The sequence below is a fragment of the Polistes canadensis genome, unplaced genomic scaffold (assembly GCF_001313835.1).
Source record: "Polistes canadensis isolate GaletaPanama2010 unplaced genomic scaffold, ASM131383v1 scaffold_59, whole genome shotgun sequence".
Taxonomy (NCBI): domain Eukaryota; kingdom Metazoa; phylum Arthropoda; class Insecta; order Hymenoptera; family Vespidae; genus Polistes; species Polistes canadensis.
Genome location: NW_014569606.1, coordinates 453,786 through 477,317, shown reverse-complemented (window position 1 = coordinate 477,317; position 23,532 = coordinate 453,786). Strand labels below are relative to the sequence as shown.

The window sequence follows — 23,532 nt, the reverse complement described above, 5'->3', positions numbered from 1 at the left end:
TTTGAATATCATTTAAATATTACTGTATATTTTTCTTTTATTATTAAACCATACATTTACATTATAGTAATTATTTATAAGATCTAGAAATTCGTATATATCAAGCATATATACAAGCTATTATATTTTATTTTAAAAAGAAAAGTTACTATCTCAACACTTTTATAATTCTTAGGTATAATAAATTATCTAGTCATTTTTTTATTGAATATTTTTTTCCATATTTTACTCGTAGCATATATATACACCCATTAATAACAAATTAAAGTGAGAGTGTTTATTGTTCCTTCTTCTGTGGCACGTCTGTTTTATATTTAATCTTGGAAGCTACAGAAACAATAATTAATACACCAATAGTAATACTGCCTATTTTCATAATCCACGGATTTTCACGAAGAAAATCTGCTATCTTTTGCGTGATATCGTCACTGAAATAAAAAATATACACAATACTAAATTTTATGCTCACACAACACTAATTTGAATAAAGTTATATTAAATTTATTAAAAAGAATCTGTTTTTATTATTAAACTTACAACGGGGTCTGTGGAACTGGAACCTTTTCTGCATGAGCATTTTTATACCAATCTTTTGCAAATGCAACTAATGAATTAACATCATATTTTGGAATTTGATAACGATACATTTTACCATGTCTAAAGCTGAAAATAGAAAATTAATGGTAATAAATAATTGATTAGATTTGATAGATTAATTAAAACAGTTTGCATACACTTACAAAATAAATTCAGGAACATTAACAACATTGAATCTTTTTGCTGTGGCAGTACCACCAGTATATTTATCTACGCGTGCAACATTAATGCTATGTTTAAGTTTTGCACCAACCGTTTCCCATCTCGCACCCATTCTTAATGAATTTACATCATCAGTAGCATAACTATGATAATCGAAATGATATATCCATCAATTATAAGATTTAAATGCTAAAATACAAAGAGAATTAATTATATATTACATACAACATAATAAACCAATCACCAGTCGTAGCTCCGCTGCTTGCTTGAGTCAAATGTTCAAAAGTATCATCATTGAGAGTTTTTACTGCAAGTTCTTTGTTATCAGAAAGTACAGTTAATATTTCTTCTCCATTCACAATACCTTAAAAAGAAAGAAAATAAAAATTTAGCAATTCCATGATGTTTTAACTTTTTTCATTCAATCATCTGATTAATGTGGCAATTAATGAATATAAATATAAATATTAACACTATTATATAAATATAATTACTTAGGCTTCTTAGATTAATATGCCTACCATGATATAATAAAGGATTTCCATGCCTAAAAAATACAAGTACAGGCTCTTTTTCTGGACTATAAAGATGTAAAAGTTGACTGTCTGTCACTTTGACAGTCCACGCAGATAAATTATCAACCAAATCTTGTCGAACACGTTGCAATTCCTTTTCAAAATCGTCACATTTTTTACAATTTGATTTTGCTATAAAAAAGAGAGAGAGAGATTCATAAATTAACTATGTATTAAATTTAAAAATATATTGGTTATGTTAGAAAATTTATTTAAAAAAGTAAATAATCAATATTAATTATAATGTAAATGAAATAATAATTTTTATAAAGCATTGTTTACAATAAACTAATTATTTCTGTAATAAATTAACTAATAATAAATGAATAACAAATTACTTACTGAAAAGTGCGATAACATATTTTTCGGTTTTTATTAAATTTAAAAGATCTTGGTCGGTAATTCTTTCGAGACCGGTATTTTGTGTCGAACAAAGAATACATGTTGCAATTAAAAATAATAATCGCAACATTTTGAATTGAGTAAAAATTAATTTAGATAATTGCAAAATACTTTCACAACACTGTGACTCGTCGACCACGTAACGACGTTTTCCTTTTGTCTATTACTGCCTGACTTTGACGTCTACCATTTTATCTCTCTCTAGCTGTCAAACTAATATATCTTTCTTCAATTAATAATTATTCAGACTTAGCAAATTCGAAGATACATTGATTTAGAATTCAATATGTTTTCAAATATATTTTAGAAATAAATTTAACATAAAATATGGAAAATTTATTGTTGACAATACTAAATATATACATTGAATTTATATGCATGTACGTGGTGGGTTGAAAAGTTTATTTTGAATCTAACATAGAAAGAATTTTATTTAAAGAAGAAATTGAAGTTTTTGTTGGGGTCAAAACTTTTCAACCTATTCTCAGTGAGTGCATAACCGATGAATGAAATTTTCTATGTACATATTTTATTTTAATTAAGGGTGTAAGCAGTAACGTCCAAGTGTTAAAATTCGTGCACACACACACAATTGATATTACTTTTGATTTGATTTATATTTTATTTTAGATATTGATATGCATTTCATTGCAAGTAATATCAAAATAATGGCTACATTTAAAATAATATTTTTTCACATGTGTTTATTTTTTCAGTTGTAATTAATCAATTTGACAGTTATAAGAAATATTAAGCAATATCATTAATATTATTTATTAATTTAGCATTATAAAATAATCGAAAAATAAAATAGGTAAACGCAGATGTATGATATATCTGATGTCTTTTTAAATGATGTTCACTACTAGATAGCGTTACAATCGTCGCAATTTTCAACTCAAATACGCATTTTTATAAACTATTTTAAATATAGTAGAAAAATGAATATTATTACTAAATCAATAACTTTTTTAGTATGTATAATAAAATATTTATATAATTATGAATAATTGTATATTATTTCTAACATATGACCACCATTATATGATATTTACCGAATTATTAATTAAGGTTAGACCTATGACAGTAAGAAGATGCATATCCACCAGCTGTATAAATTATAAAGATTTTGGAGATATATTTCATTTGGAAGGTCACGAATCGAATATTCCTCCTTATGTAGAACGAAAAGGAGAAAATATTGATCTTAAAAAAGCACGGTAATACTATTTAACTATACGGTTTTATTTGTATAAAGACTGTTACAGTTGTAATTCAGATAAATAAATTTAGAATTGAAATATCTATTTTATTTTTCAGACTGATTTACCAGTCACGCAAACGTGGTATGCTAGAAAACGGTCTTTTACTCAGTACTTTTGCTAAAAAATACCTGGATAATTTTAACGATTCGCAATTAAAATTGTATGATCGTCTTATAAATTTACCATCTAATGATTGGGATATATTTTATTGGGCTACAGGTGCTAAGCCTACACCACCTGAATTCGATAATGAAATTATGGATTTGTTAAAAAAACATATTAAGAACGAAGATAAACAAGCTAGAATAATGCAGCCAGATTTGTATTAATTTGCTGTCGTTTATATGTAGACTATTTATAATCTTAAAACTTTTAATATTTAATTTAGGTTGATATAATATTTTTTTTCTTTCCCGAATAAAATAGAATGTAAATATGAAGAATAAATATGCTTAAATAAAATTGGCCAGGAAATTTCTTATTTATTCATCACGATCTCATTTTAATTGAAATTTATTTTCTTCTACAGTCATCAAATCAAAATAATTTTAATTATACATTTATATAATTAAATATGCATAATCATAACTTTTTACAGATAATATTCCTTGGATATATTTTGTTAACTTTCTATTTTAAATATAGTCAAGATTTGATATACAAATATAGCTGAAACTGATATGTAGCCAATTTCATGAGACTATAGTTCATAGGTGAAATGTAATTTCATGTTTTATATCTTATGTTGGCGACAGTAATGTTCAGCATTATTATATAACTTTCTGTACATATTTTGGCTGCTTAATAAAATCTGTCTGTACATTTGTGGATACTTATTACAAATATAATATCTTTGTTGTATAAATAGAGGGAATATCTCAATAAAAATTTGATAAAATATATTAAATTTTGCGCTAAATAATCGTATATAGAGCACAACAGAGGTAGTAAATAGAATGTAATTCATACAAGAATGCAAAATTTCAAAATTATACGAAATAATACGTATAATTGCAACTTAGTTCTGAAAAATATATAAAAGCACTCGAATTAAATAAAAAAGAAAACAGGTAATTACTAATTGATTTATCCAGTTTTGCTGGATATATCTTCTAAACTAATTTTTTTGTACTTTATGTCTATAAAAAGATGAGTAAAATTAATCAATTTTAATGCAGGCATTGCATACACGCACAGGTTTATCCCATCCTCTGTGAAGTACTGGTTTACGATGTGGCGAACATTCTTCACATACACCACGTCCACAATCTCTACAGTGATGTAAAGAAAGCGTAAGAGAAAATTTCTGGTTACAGATACAACATCCAGTAATTTCTGAGTCAGGTACCCAATAGGACGGTCTAACAGTGTCTTTTATAAAAGCTGTATAAGTTAAAAAATATTATATGAAAAATTAAAGATTTTCATATAAAATCTAATATATTTTTTTAAAGAAGATTTAAGTTACATACTTTTGGAATAATTTAGAACTGTTCCAACTGCACTTAAGGTAGATACTACTTGCTCTGTCACTTTTCTAGCATTCACATCATCTGCAGTTTGAGCAGCTTCATAATTATTGGTATCTTTCATATAACATGTATCACAGACACGTACAGGTGTATACCAGTTTCTGGAGGGTACACATTTTGTTTGAGAGGAACACTGTGCACAGAAACCTTCTCCGCAAGCACGACAATGATGTTTTGTATCTGTTACGCCAAATGTTGTCTTACATTTAAAGCACCATTTAATTTCATTATTAGGACGCCAATACGAAGGTGCTATTTGATCTGTTACCCAAGCAGATATTGCCTTAGTAGGTTGTAAAGAAACATTGGTAACTGCTTCAGTTATATAAGATACACCATCAACCATACGTTGAGCTGTATTTTGAGGTACATTAGAAGCAGTTGGCTGAAACAAAATATAATAATCATGACAACCATATTCTAAGCAGTTATTAATAGTTTATCTAACAAAGTTTCTGCAACTATGATTAATTTAACATACCATAAACCAGACATGAGTAATTTCAGTACAGACAGCAACTTCTTCTGGATCCTTATTTCCATACCAATATTGTCGACTTCTATAAATTTCGCCACAGTGAGGACATTCTATTATGGAACCATACCATGCGTATACAGCTAAGCCATACCAACTTTTATCATTATGAGTTTGTAACCGAGTTGTTACTTTAACTTCTTTTCCATTGCTATAACATCTCTTACATATATATATTAAATTTTCATACTGATTTTGGTACCGACACCTATGCAAATACAATTGTTCTATTTATAAAAGTAGCTATTATAATCATATTATATTCATAAATGTATTAATACGATAAGAAATAATTGTTACCTAGTATTGGTATTACTGTGGGGCTTTCCATCTCTAAGATGACCCATACTATTACTACATCTACAACCACAACTGAGACATTTTACTGGGCAACTAAAATATTGATCTGAGAATATGATATTAGATAAATTAGTATTTTCAGCAGAAAATTTATCATTTAAGTGTTTCAAAGTACTGTATACGAGTTGTGGATGTCTTGCAAATCGTACTGATGTATTTTCAAGTTCATTATTTATAACCACGCGTAAAGGCTCATAATTGGTGGAAGAGTTTAATGTTTGAAGCCCAACATACTTCAGTTTACTAAATGATTCTATCTCAAGTCTCATTTGACCAAATCGAGTTCTCAACATATCCTCTGCAGTTTCAGAACCATCTGAAACACAAAGATTTATAAGATTTTTCTAGCAATATATCATATGCTTCTAATCAAAAATTCTTCTTTGAAATTACTGTCATTCTGAGAGATTATATGTACTGTTGCTCAGAGGTTTGGTGTGTCTGGTCTCCTGTAGAACAATTACGCAAGGGCCAAGTGAGGTTAATGAACTTGACATTCCTGCTCGTTCTCCCATTGCTTGTAAGGCTGTTCGAAAATAATGACTATACGCTTGGGAAGCAGATGACAAAAACAAAAACAAATCCTTATTCAATTTTTCTGAGCGTGTCCGATATATAACAATATCAGATATAGCCAAAACTTTAAGCAGAAGCCTTATTTTTCCACTCTCGCAAACAGTGACACCTGCTTGAGGAAACAAAATAAGAAAATATTTTTATGGACACAGTTTCCTTAGAAGAACTTATTAATTTAATAAATAAATAAAAAAATGAAGTGTAAAATTATTTTATAAACAAAAACAATATTACCTAATAGACCTTCAGTATCCAGGCATATTACGTTGAGATTTGGGTCAAATGCTGCCCAAATACCGAATGTACAAGAAGTTTGATCATTGGAAGTTTTAAAAACTTCACGTCCTTTGAAGAATGTCTGATTTAGCGTATGACTTTTCCCATCGCCCGTATTTCCAAAAATAGATACAACTTTAACTCTTCTGTCTTTGCCGATGCAATTCAATTTTCTAATAAATTGTTCAGCACTCAAAACTTTTAATTTTTCATATTTATCTATTAATAAGAAGCTTTCTATATTATTGGGTTTATTCTTAGCTGACAATCCTTCCATTCCAGTATTTGAATTAACAGTGATCAGAGAATGATTAGTATTATGCATATCTTTGTTGTAGAGTGATAAACTGTCCAGACTTTGCATAATCGCTGGACTCATGTCATCTATTTCATTTCTTCCCCATGTTGTATTCATAATGTTTAATGAAAGTTTTCAGCACCACAAACGTATCAATTAAGTATATCACAATTTATTGGAATAAGTAATTGTATATCTCCTTTTTTTAAACAAATTTGCTACAAGTGTTAATAAATATAAATAGAAATGTCATTAACGGAGAATAAAAGTATCAATAACATCTATTCACTCAGCCAGAGCAACGTAAATAAATTACTGCGTATATTGGTCGACAATAGGATATGGCGTCGTCTAACGTATTTATTTAAAATGTATACCCCGCTTGTTCATATTTTCTACAAATTCAATTACATATGTAATACCATAGATAGATATATATATATATACATATATATATATATATATAAAATGTTGCAGTCCTGTTCATTGATAATATCGTTAATTTTAATATGAACGCGTCATGTCACATGAATTTTTAATAACAACAACAGAAATGATTCAGAAAAGATACAAAACACCTAACCACATGCTTGTAAGTTCAGTGATGAGTAAACGTTCCGATCTTTCTATTGTCCATCAATTCAATACGCATTGTCACGTACGTCACGTAGTACAGTGTTTCTCAACTGATTAAATGTCGCTGACAAATTTAATATATACTTATACAGGGTGTCCTACAATTAGTAGTACAAACGAGCAGGGAGTGATTCCACAAAAAAAAACTAAAGAATAAAATTTATTCATATAAGGCTTTGTTCTGGTGAAAAATAAGTTTGAAAATTTGTCGAAATTCTCGCACTTAAATGAGTTTGTAGCCCTGGAAGCTAAAAGCTTTGTTTAATAAACATAAGAGTAGAACTGATACAAGAGATTTTATCATACTTGTAAATATATGCAGAAGTATAAAAATAATCTCCGAAATACCCAAGAGTAAGATAATAAAATCCGTGGAGCTGAAACTGAAGTTTTTGATTTTAATTCAAAATTGAGTTATGCTTTTTGCAAACCGCCCAAATTTTCTGCGGCCATTAATGGTCCATGGATCACCAGTTGAGAAACACTGATATAGAATGCAACTATATGACGTAATTAAATGCATATTCTCACCACGGATATACAACCTTTTTCTTTTACATTAAACCAAATAATTTCTTCTTCTTCTTTTTCTTAAAAAATAATTTCCAAAAAATTATTCCAAATAATTTTCTAAAACATATCTTACAGTTAAACATATATATGTGTACTTTACTTTAGATTATTTTTCATCATAATATATACAAATGCATCAATAAGAATAATAAATAATAATTAAAAAAATAAAAAATGGTTGTGCGTTCGAAGAATGTTGCATTTAAAATAAAAAAAAAACAATTAATCCATATATTTATTATGGATATACGTTATCCATGTTACAATATATTTATATTGTTTACATGTACATCATAGAAATTTAAAAGGTTCTGTTCATATTACATTTATTTCCTTTTTGTATGATCAACACACTATCTTATATTTTCATACAATTTATTAGACTTTTTTTTAATTAATAATATATTAATTAGTATATATATATATATTTTTTTTTTTTAAATAATGTATACTAAAGATCTAATTTAAATTTCAAATTTACTTCTAGTGTTCTTTTATACATTTACATTAAAATTGTTTTTTAAACGTAATAAAATTAATTTTACAATTTTAAATATTAAAATATAATTTTGTTATAATAGTAGAATAAAAAATTTAGAGGATAATAAAATAGATCGTATTTGTATTATTATGTTTCTAGAGAGAAACTATGCCATCATCAGATCATAGGGTAGATCATCTAGATTGTAACTTCCGTTACATTTAGGACAGTGGTTAGAAACATTGTAGATCGTGCTTAATGCTTTTCCTTTCGAACTGTGACAAATTTTCTGTTAATTAACTGTTTCTAATATTTCGTTGATACTGATCACTCGTAAGTTGATGTTGTCATTTATACGATATCGTTGATAATATTATAATCAATTAAAAGTCTACCAAGTTTATGAATATATTTGACACGCGTATATCACCGGCCGGTAATTTTGTGTACGTGGTCACTTTTGTATTAAATGATAAGATTTTAATTTAAATAAGAATTTAAATGAACATGTGATTGTTGTTAAAATTGATAATCAATTCAATTAACTTATTATATGCAATTATTTATCTTCCTGTCAAAAATTATTCTTTATCCATTATAACCTTTTATCAATTGATATTGTATAACTATAGGAAAGGTCAATGAACGTATGTATATATCCATAATGTTAAAATTTTAATTAATAAATATTTAATATAGTCTTATTTATTTAGATGTAATAATTATTGGTCAATTTAATCTGTATATATATAACTGATATTATTATTTTATTTGCAGTAAAGAGAATACAACACAATGAACTTTTGTAATCTTTAAAGAATAATTATATATTAAATTTTAACTTAAGAGTATATAAATTAAAATTTAAAACAATGGTATCCTTAATCAAAGCGAGAGGGCTGCGTATGTCGGCACAAAAACAAGAGACGTTGTTAAAGTTGACCATACTTTCCTTCGCTGCAGTTTTATGTAAGTGTATTTATTTGTTGTTAATTATGTGTCCGAGATATATTTTAACTGTACTAGTAAAAATTACATGTATTATGTTTTTTTAATATTTTTATAGCTTTTGCTACACGTTTATTCTCGGTGTTAAGATTTGAAAGCGTTATTCATGAATTTGATCCATATTTTAATTATCGAACAACTAAATATCTAGCGGAAAATGGATTCTATAGTTTTCATAATTGGTTTGATGATCGTGTATGGTATCCATTAGGAAGAATTATCGGAGGTAAAATTATTATATCATAATATTTTATCTTTAATTTTTTTTTTGTGTTACTAATTTATTAAAATATATGTATATTTTTATAATTCTGTTTACAGGAACAATATATCCTGGTTTAATGATAACTTCAGCAGCTCTTTATCATTTATCATGGCTACTAAATATCACATTAGATATACGCAATATATGTGTATTTCTAGCACCTCTATTTTCAAGTTTTACTACAGTTATCACTTATTTGTTAACTAAAGAATTAAAGGTAATTCACGAATAAAAATATTTCATATTACATACATTTTCATGTTAAAAAATAAATTATTTAATTTATAACAAATTATAAATATATGAATGTATCGATAATATGTTTGTTTTTAAGGATTCTGCATCTGGATTATTTGCTGCAGCTATGATCGCTATTGTACCAGGCTATATATCTCGATCTGTAGCAGGATCGTACGATAACGAAGGCATAGCTATTTTTTGTATGTTATTTACATATTATATGTGGATAAAAGCAGTCAAAACTGGAGCTATTTGTTGGTCAACATGCGCTGCGCTTGCATATTTTTATATGGTGTCTTCATGGGGTGGTTATGTTTTTCTAATCAATTTAATTCCATTACATGTATTGACTCTCATGGTTACTGGAAGATTTTCGCATAGGATATATACTGCTTATAGCATTTTATATTGTCTTGGTACTATTTTGTCTATGCAAATATCTTTTGTTGGTTTTCAACCTGTACAAAGTTCCGAACATATGTTAGTAAGTATTCAGAGTGTTATTATAACTTATTATTTATTCATTATTTATCTTTCGTATAATGTAATCATATAAATATTGTTTTATAGGCATTAGGAGTTTTTGGATTGTGTCAGATTCATGCATTAGTCGATTATTTACGTAGTAAATTATCACAAAGTGATTTTGAAATGCTATTTCGAGGTCTTCTTATTTTTACAATTACCGCATCTTCCATAATCGGGGGCGTTTTGACGATTACAGGTATTTTTTTTTTTCAATCTATTAGAGTATTTTTGAAATAGAAATAATATGATGATGAATCAATTCTCGATTCTTTTTGTTAAAGGAAAAATATCTCCATGGACTGGTCGTTTTTATTCTCTTTTGGATCCATCTTATGCAAAAAATCACATACCAATAATTGCATCTGTTTCTGAACATCAACCTACAGCTTGGAGCTCATTTTATTTCGATCTTCAAATATTAGTATTTTTATTTCCATCAGGTTTATATTTCTGTTTCTCTAAATTAACAGACTCCAATATTTTCCTTGTTTTGTATGGCATTACTAGTTTGTATTTTGCTGTGAGTATAAATTAGTATATTTTAATCAAATTTTTATTAACTTTGATAAACGATTTTTTACATTAACATGTTAAATAGGGTGTGATGGTACGTTTGATGTTAGTACTCGCTCCAGTTATGTGCATTTTGGGTGGAATAGGTGCATCTTCGTTGTTACTTACTTATATGAAGCAAATCGACAGTGGAAAAGTTGTTGATAAAAGAGCTAAGAAGTTTGAAAGTAACTATGTACTAAGGAGCGAGGTACATTGATATGATTAAGTAGAAATTGGTATTATTCTTAAAAGAATATATTCAGTATTTGTTAATAAAACAATTTTTCTTCACAGATTGCAACTGTTTTTGTGGTAATAATGTGTATACTATTTTTCTCGTATACCATTCATTGCACTTGGGTTACAGCAGAAGCTTATAGCTCTCCAAGTATTGTATTGTCTGCACGTTCCCCGGATGGTGGTCGTATGATTTTTGATGATTTTAGAGAAGCATACTATTGGTTACGCATGAATACTCCAGAGGTATACTCTTGAAAAACATAGTCAGTTATCAAATAAAATATAGTCTGTAACTTTGTTAAAAAATAGAATATATTTAATATCAACATAAAGTAATTAAGTTTAAAGCTCATGTTTTTGGATATATAATAACATTAAGTTTAACAAGATTATATTTTATATAGAATGCCAAAGTAATGTCATGGTGGGATTATGGATATCAGATAACTGCTATGGCCAATCGTACTATTTTAGTAGACAATAATACATGGAATAATACGCACATATCAAGGGTCGGTCAGGCAATGGCAAGTTCAGAAGAAAAAGCATATGAGATAATGAGAGAACTAGATGTAAATTATGTCCTTGTGATCTTTGGAGGATTAACGGGTTACTCATCAGATGGTATTTATTAAATTCATTGAATGAATAGAATTGATATTTAAAATTATTCTTTTTATAACTTAATAAGTACTGTATCATTTTTTGTATAGACATTAATAAGTTCCTATGGATGGTCCGTATTGGCGGTAGTACAGAAAAAGGAAAGTCTATAACAGAATGGGATTATTATAATAGCGCCGGAGAGTTTAGAGTTGATAGAGAAGGTTCTCCCGTTTTACTTAATTGCCTCATGTATAAAATGTGTTATTATAGATTTGGACAAGTTTTTACAGAAGGAGGTAAAATTTAATATATACATATATTGTTAATTTATCCATTTATGTATGGGGAGTTTCTACTATGAACTTAAATTTTATATTTCATATATATATATTTTTTTTTGTTTAAACAGGTAAGCCTTCGGGTTATGATAGAGTCAGAAATATGGAGATAGGAAATAAAGATTTTGAATTAGAAACGTTAGAAGAAGCATACACAACGGAACATTGGCTAGTAAGAATTTACAAAGTAAAAGATTTATGGAACAGAGGAGGTTGATTATATATAAGTTAAGTATAAGTTGTAGTTCTATAAATGACAGTCAAAATAATGCAAATTCTACTTATTATTATTCTATTCGCTCGTGAGGGTTTTTCTGTTGTCGATGATATCAACCAGTAAGCATATATTTAATATCGTCATATAACTCGATTTTTGTTATAAAATAATATTCGCGGGAAAAGTGCTTCAACAAATTTGTATGGGTATTTACATGTACTTTAGATCGAAGAACTAAGTTTTTTGACTTATAAATAACATGTTTATATCGTGCAGTTGCGAAAATATTTTTTTATCTTCTGCTAATTGTTAAATAGTGATAATCTTTTTTTTTTAAGAGAAACTTCCTATTGAGCAAGAGTAAAATGTATCGTGTAATAGAGATCTTACATCTCTTTCTAGCATTTGTACAAATTTCATCATTGAATATATAAAATTGTACTGCTTATTCATTTATTATATGTATAATGTTTATATAAAATATGAAAAACATACACTTACGAACACAAAATAATATAGTTTAATTATCGATTTGTACTTTGTATATTTTTCAGATTATGTACGATAAAGAAATACTTGAACAATAAATGTCTTTTATTTCAGGTATGTTGATTTCGTTATACAATTATTTTTAACTGTTTTTTATGATCACAGTATTGAAACAAAATGTCTAGAATTAACATATTGTTTTCCATTATTTGTAATAAACATTGTAAATTAATTATTTTAATATAATCTCGTCTTTGAAAATAAAAATTTTTTAAATTTCATACGTTATCTTCTAATAGACCACAATGGATCCAATTGACTTAAAGGATCTATAAATGCTTCGTTCGTTTTATCTGTTGCAATTGATTGAATAGTGTTGCTATGCGTTGATGCTACTTGTGCATCAGCTGTAATAATATTTATAAGGATACATTCATAAGTAATAAATCTTCTGGTGAATTTTCAAAGAGAGGAATTAAATATTTATCTAATAATAAGGAAATATACAAACCTCTTTGTTTGGTTTCGGAATGTCCGCCAACACTAAGATTATGTAAAAAATCATCTGAAGGATGGGTTTTTCTAATGGATTTTTCTTTATTTAATTTAAGGCTTTCAAATCCTTCGAATGTAGATCGCGTAGAAGATAAAATTCCTCCTGCATTACAAAAAAGAAAAAAGAAAAAAAGAGAAAAAATATATTAATTTGTATTAAAATGTAATAAGAACAATAAGATATACAAATATACACGTTGCGTATGTGTATGTGCAAATATTTAAATAGAACAAAATTCATGTAATTATGCTGCGCTGACCTGTCATATATCCATGCTCTGGCATAAATAAAAAACATAAAATCTGACGAAAATCATTATTTGAGAATTAACTCAAATAAACATTGGTCAGTATTATAATTTGATAAAATATTATAATAATTATTGTTACATATTATCTATATACTTTTCTAATGTTGGATATATTTGATATTTGAAATTCAAGCAGATTTAGAACTTACGTTTCATTAATATATCCTGTGCATGATAAAGTACCATTCGATACGCGAACAGCAATGATTCCTTGTTTACTACTTGCTTGCGACATTTGACAAGACCTTTAAATACAAGTGGTACGTCAGCTATTCCACGACCCGCACGTATATGGCATACGGTCGAAGCTGCTACTAAAAACAAGCCACTTAATGACCCACCACTGACACAGTGTACCACAATTGGCTTTGGAGAACAACGTCTTAGCGCTTGCTCTGTCATCACATCAGTTGCAAATGTTAGCAAAGCACCAGGACTACTAGGAAAACCACTAAAAAAAATAGATTAAAAATTTAATAATAAATTCTTATCATAAACCAATGAACGTAGATTATTTTTTAATTTACTTGGAAGGCCATACAAGAAACTGCATGTGTACTACTATTTTTTCAGATTTTGTTTTGGTATTGCATAAAGATAAAACTCTTTGAATATAAAAAGTATGAGTCACCGTTTTCTTCGTCTTAATCACGAAATTACCAATAGTAAAATCATTATCTGTGTCGACTGACCAATATAATTCCTGTTTCAACTACAAAGAGATACACGTTGATTATTACTTCTATAGATGATTATTTATTTTTATATTATTTATCAAAATATACCTGGGCATCTGACACTAAACATGCTATTACTTCACATTCTTGTTCCCAAATCATTGTCCAAAATACATGGATTTTATCGGGCAATGGTGCTTGAGTAATAATAAATGCTGTTGGTGTCCATTGTGTTATTTCTACTACATGTGATGCATTTATGTATGATGACGATACATCTGGAGATGATATTTGTACTCGTGTGATATCATAAGGAATACAATCAGTAACACGATTATCCAAGGAATTAGCCAATGCAATTGTGCTCGACTGTTTTGCACTTTCACGTTCCTAAAATGAATTAATTAAAATTTATATTGAAAAGATTTATAAATAAAAGAAATGTTCTCTAAATTATTTTATAAATTACTTCAAAGTCTTGAACTTCTTTCCACTTGATATCAAGATTCGTTGCTCCACTAAGAGTCTTTACTAATAAACTATCTACAAATTTCTCGTATTTCTCTACTTCATTAATAAACTTTTGCATTGTTTCTGGATTTCCTAACGGATCTTTCTTTGGTTGTACATCAGTGTACCACGTATCCCAAACAATCTGTAGACTTTCATAGTCTTCTTTATTTTCCATGTAACTGGACGTTTTTTCAGAAATATGTGTGACTTCTTGTTTTAGTTCATCCTCCTTTTCTTCTTTTTTATCTGTACTTTTAATAGAAGCAGCATCGTCGTTATCATCTTGCGCTTTATTAAGAGGTCGCACTTCAGGTACGAGCGGTGCATGATTTATAGTAATATCAAGATCGGATAATAGATCTACATTAGATTTTTGTTCCTCCGATTTGGTTGTAGGTTTGACGGGGTTTGAACTTGTAGTTGTATTTGTTCCATTATTAACTGCTTGCATGTATGTCTGATTGTAATTGTTCTCTACTCTGGTTGAAGTTCCTCCTATAAATGATTGAAATTAAATGTAAATACGTTTATGTAATTAATTGAGATAGTCAATATTTACCTTGACCTTGCATTTGTAGACCATAAGGAGTTGTGTAATATATGTCGTTCGAAAGTTCTGATTGATAATCCTGATTTGAATATTGAGAGGAAGGAGTCTGAGTCATAGTGTTATTACTTGCATTGGTGTACCGAGCGTTGCTTTCTTGAGCTTGATAAACATTTTTAAGGGCTGTAATACATTTAATATGAGCGTGTGTAATTTTAATATAAAAAAGAAATAAATACAGTGTAGAACACTTACATTCCGTTTGGTACGATATAGAAGCTGTATTAACGGCATGGCTAGCATGCATGTAAGAATAACCCTGATTATAGTGTTGTACATAATTTGGATTCTGCGAGTAATCTGTATAATGTACTTGATGCGAGTAATCATATGGTTGTGAATAACTCTGCACGGTTGTTGCTTTTGTATGACTTTGAATTAATTCCGAAGAAGAAGTGTAATTCATATAAGGATAATTGTTTGACATCGTAGATACTGCCTGATTTTGTGGATATGATAATCCAGTAGTAGCATGATATAAATTCTGGTAATTATTTGGATAATTAAGTGGCATTTGTTGATTCGTATAATTTTGCTGATTATATTGAACTGCAGCAGGATTTTGTAAATCTGATGAATATGAAACAGGAACTTCATTTATATTTGATGCTGGTGTTACCGATGTAGAAGGCTGTGTGGATTGTACAGCTGTATTCGATTGCTGTACTTGTACATATGGCATTGATGCCACATAATCAGTTGTATTATGACTGGGGGTTTGTTGATTATATCCAATGGTAGAATAATTCTGAACATAAGGCATGTTATTTTGATTAACATGTGAATATACGTAATTTTGTATAGCTGTATTACTTTGGGCGGATATTATATTCTGATTCTGTCTGTACATAGTATGACTTGGTTCTGAACTAGTAACAGATTTAGTTTCATCCTTTGGTACATATTGTTGTTCAGGATGTATAATGTTTTGAGACATTTGTGACTGATTAAGAGTCCTTGTACTACTAATTGTTGTATTAGTTACAGGATGTCCTGTAAGTGACACTGATTGCATTTGTGACACTATAGTACCTTCTGTTGGAACCATCATATTAGCTTTATCTTGATTAGGCCCATAACGGTTAATTAAATTGGGATCCTGTGATGTTATAGCTTCACCATGCTCTACAGAAATTGGATAAGTATTGTAATGCATTGTATTATTCTGACTATAAAGTTGCATAGAAGTAGAAGGAAACTTATTTTGTACATCTGGAAGTTGTGTACAATATCCTTGTTCGTTTGGTAAATAAGTTGTAGAATATGGTAGGTTACTTGTCACATCTGTAGTCGTACTTATTTGATGATACATTTTTGCTGTCTCATCTTTCTTAGAAGCTACATAACTCTGATTTATCGTTGCGTTCATGTCTTGATTTTCAGTAGAAGTGCGAGATTTATATGCATAATGAGAAGCTGTTCTTGGATCTACATACATAGAAGGATGATATTGTTGCGTTAATTTCATATTAGATGTTTGAATTTCTTGCACAGGCACTGTACTTATAGGTTGACTGTGAGTATCAACTATATTGTTTAAATACGACTTTGTTGTCGGAAGTATATCCATTTGTGATGGGCCTGCAATTCCTTTATGAGGATTATAATACTGATTTGAAAGAGTAGAAATACTATCAATTCTATTGTTCAGATAATCTTTAAGTTTTAAACCACTGGTATTTCGCGTTTGACCATGTTCATAATTTGTCAATGTTGAAGTTTCAGTCTTGTTGTATACATTCTTATTGTCTTGTGCAAGTATTTGTTCTCGTTCTTCCTCTTGAACTTTGCACGTACTTTTAACTCTCTGCAGCAATTTCGATACATTTATTTCTAATTTTCTATAAAATTCGAGACCTTTGTTAGCTTTTATTAATAAATCTTCGTAAGCATCGTATGATGCAATTAGTGAAGAAATCATAAATTCTCTCCGCTTTAACACATCCTCCACTATTTTTCTTACATCTCCAGTTTGCGCGTACGCATCCGTCAAAGCTGCCATAATATTCTCTTGCGCAGAAAGATTTTGTTCTATAAGACTTACCTAAAATTACAGCAACATATATTTATATCTTTTATATCTTTTACATTTTTTTACAATATTTTAAATATACTAATCTGCATGGATACTAACTAATGATTGATGTTTACTAAGTTGTTCTGAAAAAAGACGATCGAGAGAACCTGATTCAGAAGTAGCTGTAACTAATAAACGCGTCAAATCATCCTGCGCAATCGAATCTCTCAATTTAGAATGTAGATCACTTCTTTGTCTTCGCATTTCGTCTACTTTATTTAAAATACGTTTCAATTCCTGAACGTGCAATTTATCTGCGATTTTTATACTTTGAGTTGTATTGCTACTTTGATCTATAAAAAAATAATTTATAAATTTAAAAAATAAATATTATTGTACATTTCTCTATTGACAAACAATATTTGTATTTATATTTAATAATTACCTGATAAATGTGTACTTAATGATGGTACATTAACAATTAAATCTGGTAATGGTTGGGCAAGTATTCTGAGATTTTTGACATGCATTGTTATTGCTTTATGCAGTGCTTGATTACTTTCTAATGCTTTGTTATGAGCTTCTTCATATTTTTTGCATTCCCTTGTTAAGTCAGTCGCTACAATAGTTGGCGGTCTTTTGCCAACAGCATCTTGATATTGCTTCTCCCTATTAATTGTTTATGATTGTAATAATTATATTATTAAATATTTATATGAACACGTAATTCAATTTGTAATTAGAAATTTCACTTACTTTAGTTCTTCTTCGAATAGTAACTTCTTTATTTCCTTTAATACGGTCTCAACATCCTGACTGGTATCAGTTAATTTTCCCATAATATCAAGTAAATCTTGAATAATTTCTTTCTTTGCGTTAAGTGCAGCACATCTTTCAATTAATTCTTCGGGAAGTGGTAATAGTTCCCATTCAGAAGCTTGAACATCAGGATCCCATAAATCTAAATGGTCTAATTTAAACGAGGAGAGAAAAGTATTCAATTGAAAATCTTTGTCTTCAACCTTTGACCCGACATTACGCAATATCTTAGCTTTTTCTTCCGAGTAAAGAGAACTTGCCTCGTGTACTTTCATCGGTACTAATCTGTAAAAATATTAAAATACAATATCTTTAGTTAAAAAAAGAAGTAATATAATTATAAATTATCAACATTGATCCAGGTATTAACCTGGCAAATATATCTGGTCCTGAAACTTCTGGATCATTTATACTAAAAGATATTCCTTTAACCAGAGAGGCTCCCTTGATTACAGTAAGTGTTTCTTTTTCTGGTATTTCTTCGTGGTAAATGAATTCATTTTCATTTTTCGCAGCTTTCCTTTTACCTTCAATAACATCGTTTGTGAATGTAAGCGCTTCCTCGACTACGGCTTTCTCGTCAGGAGCACTTGTTACGTCTACAGATCCCTTAGCAAAACTATAAATCAAATGTGCTTCATTAAGAGAAGCTAGTGCGGCATTGTAAAAAGCAACCCTTTCTCCCATTTTCCTCTGTTCTTCTGCAGCAAGACCTTGATATAGATGTGTAACAGCTAAATGATATGCTCTTTTAAATTTGACGTATCGTTTCCAACTCTAAAATATTACTTTTATCAAGGAGTGATTCCAAAATATTAATGTAATACATAAATAATATATTAATACCTTATAAATTTTAGTCCCGACTGTGTCTGAAATGGTACCATCTTCGCTACCTCCTTGTTCCAAGGTACTCAATGTAGATGTATAATAATCTACAATTTGTCTAGCGACTTTGGCTATAAAATATTATATTTTATCAGAATAAATTAATTCTATTACTTTAATCATTGACACACGTTCTTCTTGATAAATACTGTTGTTCCTTACCTACGATAGTTGGTTTACGATTATCAAGCATACTTTTTTCTAATATACACTCTTGCGCTTGAGCTAAGCAAAGTTGATACATAAATGTCATAAGCTCTGGTGCCAAATCAACGCCGGATGGTTGTGGAAAACTGTTTTTTAAGTGCTCGAAAGCCCATGCTGCACATTGAAAGTGTGCGCATGCCATTTTCATTCCATCAGCAGTGGTTCGTTCAGTACGTGCACCCAATTGCGTGTGCATAGCGCCAATATTATATAAAATTGATATTATTTCAAAACGTATACTAGCCAATGAGCATACCATATTTGCGTATGTATCTCTCCTATTTAAATCATATTAGAAGAAATATTATCTTCCTTCATTAGGTAATGAATTCATTATTTCTATAAAAAGAAACAAAAAGATAATAATATTTTTCTTACCATGTAAATGTTATAGCAGCACCACCATCTTTTCCCATTGGAAATCTACTTTGTAAAAAGTGCAACTGACAATAATATTTTTTTAATAATAAACAGCCTGCCATATCGAGAGGAGGCCTAACTGCCATAGTACGTAAGCTTTCCAACTGATGTATTTCATTTGTATATGATTCAGGATCTTCATTATAAAAATCTCGTATATACTGAAATTTGATAACAACATAACATTGATTACTTTTTTCTAGTTTGTATACAATATTGAATTAAAAATAATCGTTAATAATTTAATTAATCGATTAACAATTGAAGATATCGGTATTATCTATATATACATTTTAGAACATATCATCTGTATTGAACAATAATAATGATTATAACAATTTTGAATAAGTTATCAACGAAAATGTTATAAATGACTATTAAGATAGAAACACCTAGAACCGTTGTATTGTTTAAATAATAAATAAATTCTACCTGTTTTAACTTCGGTCCGAATGTAGTTGGTTCCGGGCTTACTTTTAAATAGAAAGAAATCATCGGCAATCTTGGTACTGCTTCCATATTATTATTTTTATAAGACACCACGCAGTTCTTAAGATTTGACAGTTGATCGTATGTCAAACATGCCAAAATGGAATTCTATTACGGATTTAATAAGCATAGACTGCAAAGCTAGTACTATTAGACTAAGATATACCACATAGAAAGAAATAACTCAATATCGCTGGAAAACTCAATCAGAAAATGTAGTTTTCTTTGCGACTTAACAATTGTAGTTCTAGAATGAAACACGCGATGGCGCTACTGCGGCAAAATTGCAATTTCATTTATTCCTTAAAATCAATCAAAACATTACAAAACTGCATATATGTAATTACAATGTGTATAAATATTTCATTAACTAATAATTAAATTTCACTCTATTAAAAATATCTTGATAATTGTTATATTTATTTTAGATAGAAAATTAAAATTAAAAAAAAAGAAAGAGAAAAAGAAAAAAACGATATTTTCCAGATTTTTTAATAGTTACTAGGAAGACCTATGATCTAATACAAATAATTTAATTAGTAAAGATTTATCCCTTCTATTGAAAATCTCTTTATATTTTATCATCTGTATTTAAATGATCAAAAAACGAGTTGAATAAATGGTTTCTGATTGTTAAATATTTTGATGAATTAATAATATGATAATAAATATAAAAAATAATATTTTACTTTCTACAAGTAAAATCAAAGATAAAAAACTTTAATATTAGATTCTATTTACTCGAATAAAAAGAAATAACTTTTATAATGATAAGTATTTTCATATTTGCATATTGTCCTCATTTATTTTATTAAATAACCACATAACCAAACTAAAAGATAATATTATCATGTATTTAGCAATTCAAAAAACTAGTAGTTATTTAAAAGTATGTATATTTTATTTTGTACGCAGTACAATTCTACAATTTCTTTTGAAATGTATAAAAACGTACGTAAATAAGTAAATCTTTATTATTTTGAACGAGTAGTTCAAAAAATAGTTTTTTTTTCTAATATTACAAAATTAAAATCTCAATTCAGTTATTCAGCATCTAGTGATAAGAACATAAAACTCATACGAATGTGAAATCTGCGAGTTATGATATTTCGAAGCATAACTTTTTATAAATAATTTTGATATCGTTTTTTTGTTTTTTTCTCTCTAAAGTAAAAATAATAATATTTTCATAAATGTATAAAGTGCTTATTAGAAACGTTTCGTCATACTGAAATAGCTAAAAAAATCGCGTATTTTTTAAAAAGTTAAAATTAAAATGGAAGATAAATAAGAGATAAAATCGTTTTTATTGGCTGTAATCTTCACAAATTGATATAATTTTTCTTTCAGATGGATTGTCGAATTTTTGGTTGCTGGAAAACAACATTTACATTTTATAAAATTTATAAAAATAATACAAATAACCTGTGTTCTTTATTAAAAAGAACTATCTATAGTAAAGTGGAAGTTGTAAATGAGAATGTTAGTAACGTTGAAATACTAGTACCCTGGGGTAAAATAGCTGGTAAGTAGCTTACACACGTGACAGAAATATATATATATATATAGTCACAAAGATCATTTTTATTTATTATTTCATGTTCTATAAGAATGTCGCAAATAATATATATAGTTCCATTTAAATAACTAAAGTTAACTTTCAAATCTCGCAAAAAAATAACCTTAAGAAAAAATTTTTTCGACTATTAGATTCCCCCCTGCTATAGTGCAACTTTTACCTTTGAAGTTTTTAAATACGATTTTAAATAAAGAAGATATTAGGTGTTCTATTTATATAATCCACCTTATATATATGCATATATATATTTTTCTTTTTTTTTTATTAAAAGGAAGACTATGGGGAATTGATAAGTATAAGCAACCTATTTTGGCTCTTCACGGATGGCAAGATAATGCTGCTTCATTTGATAATCTAGCACCATTGCTTCAAAAACATGGACCAATACTAGCCATTGATTTGCCTGGTCATGGTTTATCCTCTTGGTTACCTCCGGGTCAAATGTACTTTGAGTACAATTATGTATTGTTAATACATAGATTGAAAAGATATTTTGCTTGGGAGAAAGTAAAATTGTTAACGCATTCTTTAAGTACTCACTATTGCTTTTGGTATGCTTCAATATATCCAAAAGATGTAGCTTATGTGATAGCTATCGATCATTTAAAACCTCTTTCTATAACTATTGAACGATATAATGCTCGTTTAGCAGAAGCCTTCACACAAATTTGTAAGATAGAAGAAATGGAAAATGAACCGCGTAGTTATAAAAAAGAAGAACTTATAAAAAAGTGGATTAAAGACAGTTTGAGATCAGTAACCGAAGATTCCTGTAAAATATTAATGACTAGAGGAGTAACAGAAAAGCCTGATGGAACAGTATATTTAAATAGAGATCCTAGATTAAGAATTCTTCCATCTTACAGTGGTATGTCACACGATCAATTAAAAGATATGGCTAGATACATTATATGTCCATATTTAGTTATTAAATCTGACTTCACAGTGTTTTCAGAAGATATGCAAGCCTATTATGATATACTAAATATTTTGAAAGAAAGTTCTATTGATTGTCAATATCATTTTATACCAAGTACACATCATATTCATTTAAATGATCCACAATTATTAATCAAACCTATCGATCCTTTTTTGGAAAAATACAACTAATTAAAACGTTCGGGGATACATATATACATGGGATATATATATACATATAATATATACATAAGATACAATATTTTTGTATAACTAATTTAATATAACTAATTTAATGTTTACAATATTGATGTTTACAATGAGAAATAATATTTAATATAATATATGTATGTTCTTGTAAAACTGTTTATAAAATGATTCATTCTAAATAAATATGTTAAACAGAAAAAACAAGTATATAACCTGTTAGCAATTACTAATCAATAATAGTTGCACAACTATTTTTTTTGTTTCGTTCCGAACAAAGTACACTCCACATTATGAATTTATTATATTTAATTTTGCATTAGATATGCACATCTTCCATACATATTTGTTGCATTGATTGGTCGGTAAGGAAAACGATCAAGATTTCGAACAATCGGATATTTTTGAGTCAAAGTCACTTGATAAGAAAATAAGGAAGATGGTGCGTGTAATAAAATGATACTTCGATACTTCGGAAAAACACGGAAAAGTATACGTTAAATCGAAATGGAATACAGTACAAAAATGATTGATAATATGGTAATCAGTAGTTGGTGTGACAGTTCTTCAA

At 28.4% G+C, this 23,532-nt stretch overlaps 6 protein-coding genes across 14 annotated transcripts; 3 read left to right on the top strand and 3 right to left on the bottom strand.

Annotated features, from left to right (window-relative positions):
• Window positions 1–22: 22 nt before the first annotated feature.
• Window positions 23–2,086, bottom strand: LOC106785958 (thioredoxin domain-containing protein). The gene is made up of 6 exons (XM_014746843.1): window positions 1,677–2,086; window positions 1,281–1,466; window positions 985–1,123; window positions 741–902; window positions 538–663; window positions 23–428 (listed from the first exon to the last, which is right to left on the bottom strand). Exons 1-6 carry the CDS (start codon window positions 1,804–1,806, stop codon window positions 278–280), a joined length of 894 nt encoding a protein of 297 aa, XP_014602329.1. The 5' UTR covers window positions 1,807–2,086; the 3' UTR covers window positions 23–277.
• Window positions 2,087–2,600: 514 nt separating this feature from the next.
• On the top strand, window positions 2,601–3,463 carry LOC106785955 (succinate dehydrogenase assembly factor 2, mitochondrial-like). The gene is made up of 3 exons (XM_014746840.1): window positions 2,601–2,710; window positions 2,808–2,956; window positions 3,057–3,463. The coding sequence occupies exons 1-3, from the start codon at window positions 2,678–2,680 to the stop codon at window positions 3,328–3,330; spliced, it is 456 nt and encodes a 151-aa protein (XP_014602326.1). The 5' UTR covers window positions 2,601–2,677; the 3' UTR covers window positions 3,331–3,463.
• Window positions 3,464–3,501: 38 nt separating this feature from the next.
• LOC106785954 (zinc finger FYVE domain-containing protein 1-like) lies at window positions 3,502–7,262 on the bottom strand. 2 transcript variants are annotated; one of them, XM_014746838.1, is made up of 6 exons: window positions 6,239–7,262; window positions 5,847–6,116; window positions 5,369–5,744; window positions 5,015–5,276; window positions 4,474–4,918; window positions 3,502–4,384 (listed from the first exon to the last, which is right to left on the bottom strand). In XM_014746838.1, exons 1-6 carry the CDS (start codon window positions 6,693–6,695, stop codon window positions 4,161–4,163), a joined length of 2,034 nt encoding a protein of 677 aa, XP_014602324.1. In that variant the 5' UTR covers window positions 6,696–7,262; the 3' UTR covers window positions 3,502–4,160. The 2 variants fall into 2 exon arrangements, with proteins under 2 accessions (XP_014602324.1, XP_014602325.1); XM_014746839.1 differs by having other exon boundaries at window positions 5,847–6,113; window positions 6,239–7,261.
• A 1,223-nt stretch (window positions 7,263–8,485) lies between these two features.
• On the top strand, window positions 8,486–12,771 carry LOC106785938 (dolichyl-diphosphooligosaccharide--protein glycosyltransferase subunit STT3A). Of its 3 annotated transcripts, none has more exons than XM_014746799.1 (12): window positions 8,486–8,714; window positions 9,046–9,237; window positions 9,335–9,502; window positions 9,598–9,758; window positions 9,876–10,265; window positions 10,352–10,505; window positions 10,591–10,829; window positions 10,908–11,072; window positions 11,159–11,347; window positions 11,509–11,728; window positions 11,818–12,006; window positions 12,120–12,771. In XM_014746799.1, the coding sequence occupies exons 2-12, from the start codon at window positions 9,141–9,143 to the stop codon at window positions 12,263–12,265; spliced, it is 2,118 nt and encodes a 705-aa protein (XP_014602285.1). In that variant the 5' UTR covers window positions 8,486–8,714; window positions 9,046–9,140; the 3' UTR covers window positions 12,266–12,771. The 3 variants fall into 3 exon arrangements, with proteins under 3 accessions (XP_014602285.1, XP_014602284.1, XP_014602286.1); XM_014746798.1 differs by having other exon boundaries at window positions 8,489–8,601; XM_014746800.1 differs by lacking the exon at window positions 8,486–8,714 and adding an exon at window positions 8,812–8,915.
• Window positions 12,772–12,841: 70 nt separating this feature from the next.
• On the bottom strand, window positions 12,842–20,503 carry LOC106785937 (tyrosine-protein phosphatase non-receptor type 23). 3 transcript variants are annotated; one of them, XM_014746794.1, is made up of 17 exons: window positions 20,201–20,503; window positions 19,727–19,929; window positions 19,304–19,626; window positions 19,100–19,212; window positions 18,624–19,030; window positions 18,191–18,538; window positions 17,880–18,103; window positions 17,552–17,787; window positions 15,613–17,461; window positions 15,370–15,540; window positions 14,767–15,305; window positions 14,406–14,687; window positions 14,148–14,332; window positions 13,770–14,071; window positions 13,570–13,587; window positions 13,266–13,412; window positions 12,842–13,161 (listed from the first exon to the last, which is right to left on the bottom strand). In XM_014746794.1, the coding sequence occupies exons 1-17, from the start codon at window positions 20,285–20,287 to the stop codon at window positions 13,040–13,042; spliced, it is 5,556 nt and encodes a 1,851-aa protein (XP_014602280.1). In that variant the 5' UTR covers window positions 20,288–20,503; the 3' UTR covers window positions 12,842–13,039. The 3 variants fall into 3 exon arrangements, with proteins under 3 accessions (XP_014602280.1, XP_014602283.1, XP_014602281.1); XM_014746797.1 differs by having other exon boundaries at window positions 15,370–15,519; window positions 20,201–20,287; XM_014746795.1 differs by lacking the exon at window positions 13,570–13,587 and having other exon boundaries at window positions 20,201–20,287.
• A 47-nt stretch (window positions 20,504–20,550) lies between these two features.
• Window positions 20,551–23,168, top strand: LOC106785926 (probable serine hydrolase). 4 transcript variants are annotated; one of them, XM_014746772.1, is made up of 4 exons: window positions 21,009–21,208; window positions 21,608–21,782; window positions 22,108–22,704; window positions 22,783–23,090. In XM_014746772.1, the coding sequence occupies exons 1-4, from the start codon at window positions 21,149–21,151 to the stop codon at window positions 22,944–22,946; spliced, it is 996 nt and encodes a 331-aa protein (XP_014602258.1). In that variant the 5' UTR covers window positions 21,009–21,148; the 3' UTR covers window positions 22,947–23,090. The 4 variants fall into 4 exon arrangements, with proteins under 4 accessions (XP_014602257.1, XP_014602258.1, XP_014602255.1 ...); XM_014746771.1 differs by lacking the exon at window positions 21,009–21,208 and adding an exon at window positions 20,551–20,596 and having other exon boundaries at window positions 22,108–23,168; XM_014746769.1 differs by having other exon boundaries at window positions 21,011–21,208; window positions 22,108–23,168.
• The last annotated feature ends 364 nt before the right edge of the window (window positions 23,169–23,532 follow it).

What these genes read in the sequence shown, in the direction of transcription:
- LOC106785958 (XM_014746843.1), bottom strand. Translation starts at nt 1,806, where the DNA reads ATGTTGCGATTATTATTTTTAATTGCAACATGTATTCTTTGTTCGACA. An exon ending in ATATGTTATCGCACTTTTCA is followed by an intron (nt 1,467 to 1,676) that starts GTAAGTAATTTG and finishes TCTTTTTTATAG; the next exon opens with CAAAATCAAATTGTAAAAAA. An exon ending in AATGTTCCTGAATTTATTTT is followed by an intron (nt 664 to 740) that starts GTAAGTGTATGC and finishes TTCTATTTTCAG; the next exon opens with CTTTAGACATGGTAAAATGT.
- LOC106785955 (XM_014746840.1), top strand. Translation starts at nt 2,678, where the DNA reads ATGAATATTATTACTAAATCAATAACTTTTTTA. An exon ending in CTAAATCAATAACTTTTTTA is followed by an intron (nt 2,711 to 2,807) that starts GTATGTATAATA and finishes TTATTAATTAAG; the next exon opens with GTTAGACCTATGACAGTAAG. An exon ending in ATTGATCTTAAAAAAGCACG is followed by an intron (nt 2,957 to 3,056) that starts GTAATACTATTT and finishes TTTATTTTTCAG; the next exon opens with ACTGATTTACCAGTCACGCA.
- LOC106785954 (XM_014746838.1), bottom strand. Translation starts at nt 6,695, where the DNA reads ATGAATACAACATGGGGAAGAAATGAAATAGATGACATGAGTCCAGCG. An exon ending in CACCAAACCTCTGAGCAACA is followed by an intron (nt 5,745 to 5,846) that starts GTACATATAATC and finishes TTTGTGTTTCAG; the next exon opens with ATGGTTCTGAAACTGCAGAG. An exon ending in TTACTCATGTCTGGTTTATG is followed by an intron (nt 4,919 to 5,014) that starts GTATGTTAAATT and finishes ATTTTGTTTCAG; the next exon opens with CCAACTGCTTCTAATGTACC.
- LOC106785938 (XM_014746799.1), top strand. Translation starts at nt 9,141, where the DNA reads ATGGTATCCTTAATCAAAGCGAGAGGGCTGCGTATGTCGGCACAAAAA. An exon ending in TTACTAGTTTGTATTTTGCT is followed by an intron (nt 10,830 to 10,907) that starts GTGAGTATAAAT and finishes CATGTTAAATAG; the next exon opens with GGTGTGATGGTACGTTTGAT. An exon ending in AACGGGTTACTCATCAGATG is followed by an intron (nt 11,729 to 11,817) that starts GTATTTATTAAA and finishes TTTTTTGTATAG; the next exon opens with ACATTAATAAGTTCCTATGG.
- LOC106785937 (XM_014746794.1), bottom strand. Translation starts at nt 20,287, where the DNA reads ATGGAAGCAGTACCAAGATTGCCGATGATTTCTTTCTATTTAAAAGTA. An exon ending in TCGGGACTAAAATTTATAAG is followed by an intron (nt 19,031 to 19,099) that starts GTATTAATATAT and finishes GTAATATTTTAG; the next exon opens with AGTTGGAAACGATACGTCAA. An exon ending in GTTTAGTGTCAGATGCCCAG is followed by an intron (nt 14,333 to 14,405) that starts GTATATTTTGAT and finishes ATCTCTTTGTAG; the next exon opens with TTGAAACAGGAATTATATTG.
- LOC106785926 (XM_014746769.1), top strand. Translation starts at nt 21,149, where the DNA reads ATGTATATTTTATTTTGTACGCAGTACAATTCTACAATTTCTTTTGAA. An exon ending in CTTTTGAAATGTATAAAAAC is followed by an intron (nt 21,209 to 21,607) that starts GTACGTAAATAA and finishes TTTTTCTTTCAG; the next exon opens with ATGGATTGTCGAATTTTTGG. An exon ending in ACCCTGGGGTAAAATAGCTG is followed by an intron (nt 21,783 to 22,107) that starts GTAAGTAGCTTA and finishes TTTTATTAAAAG; the next exon opens with GAAGACTATGGGGAATTGAT.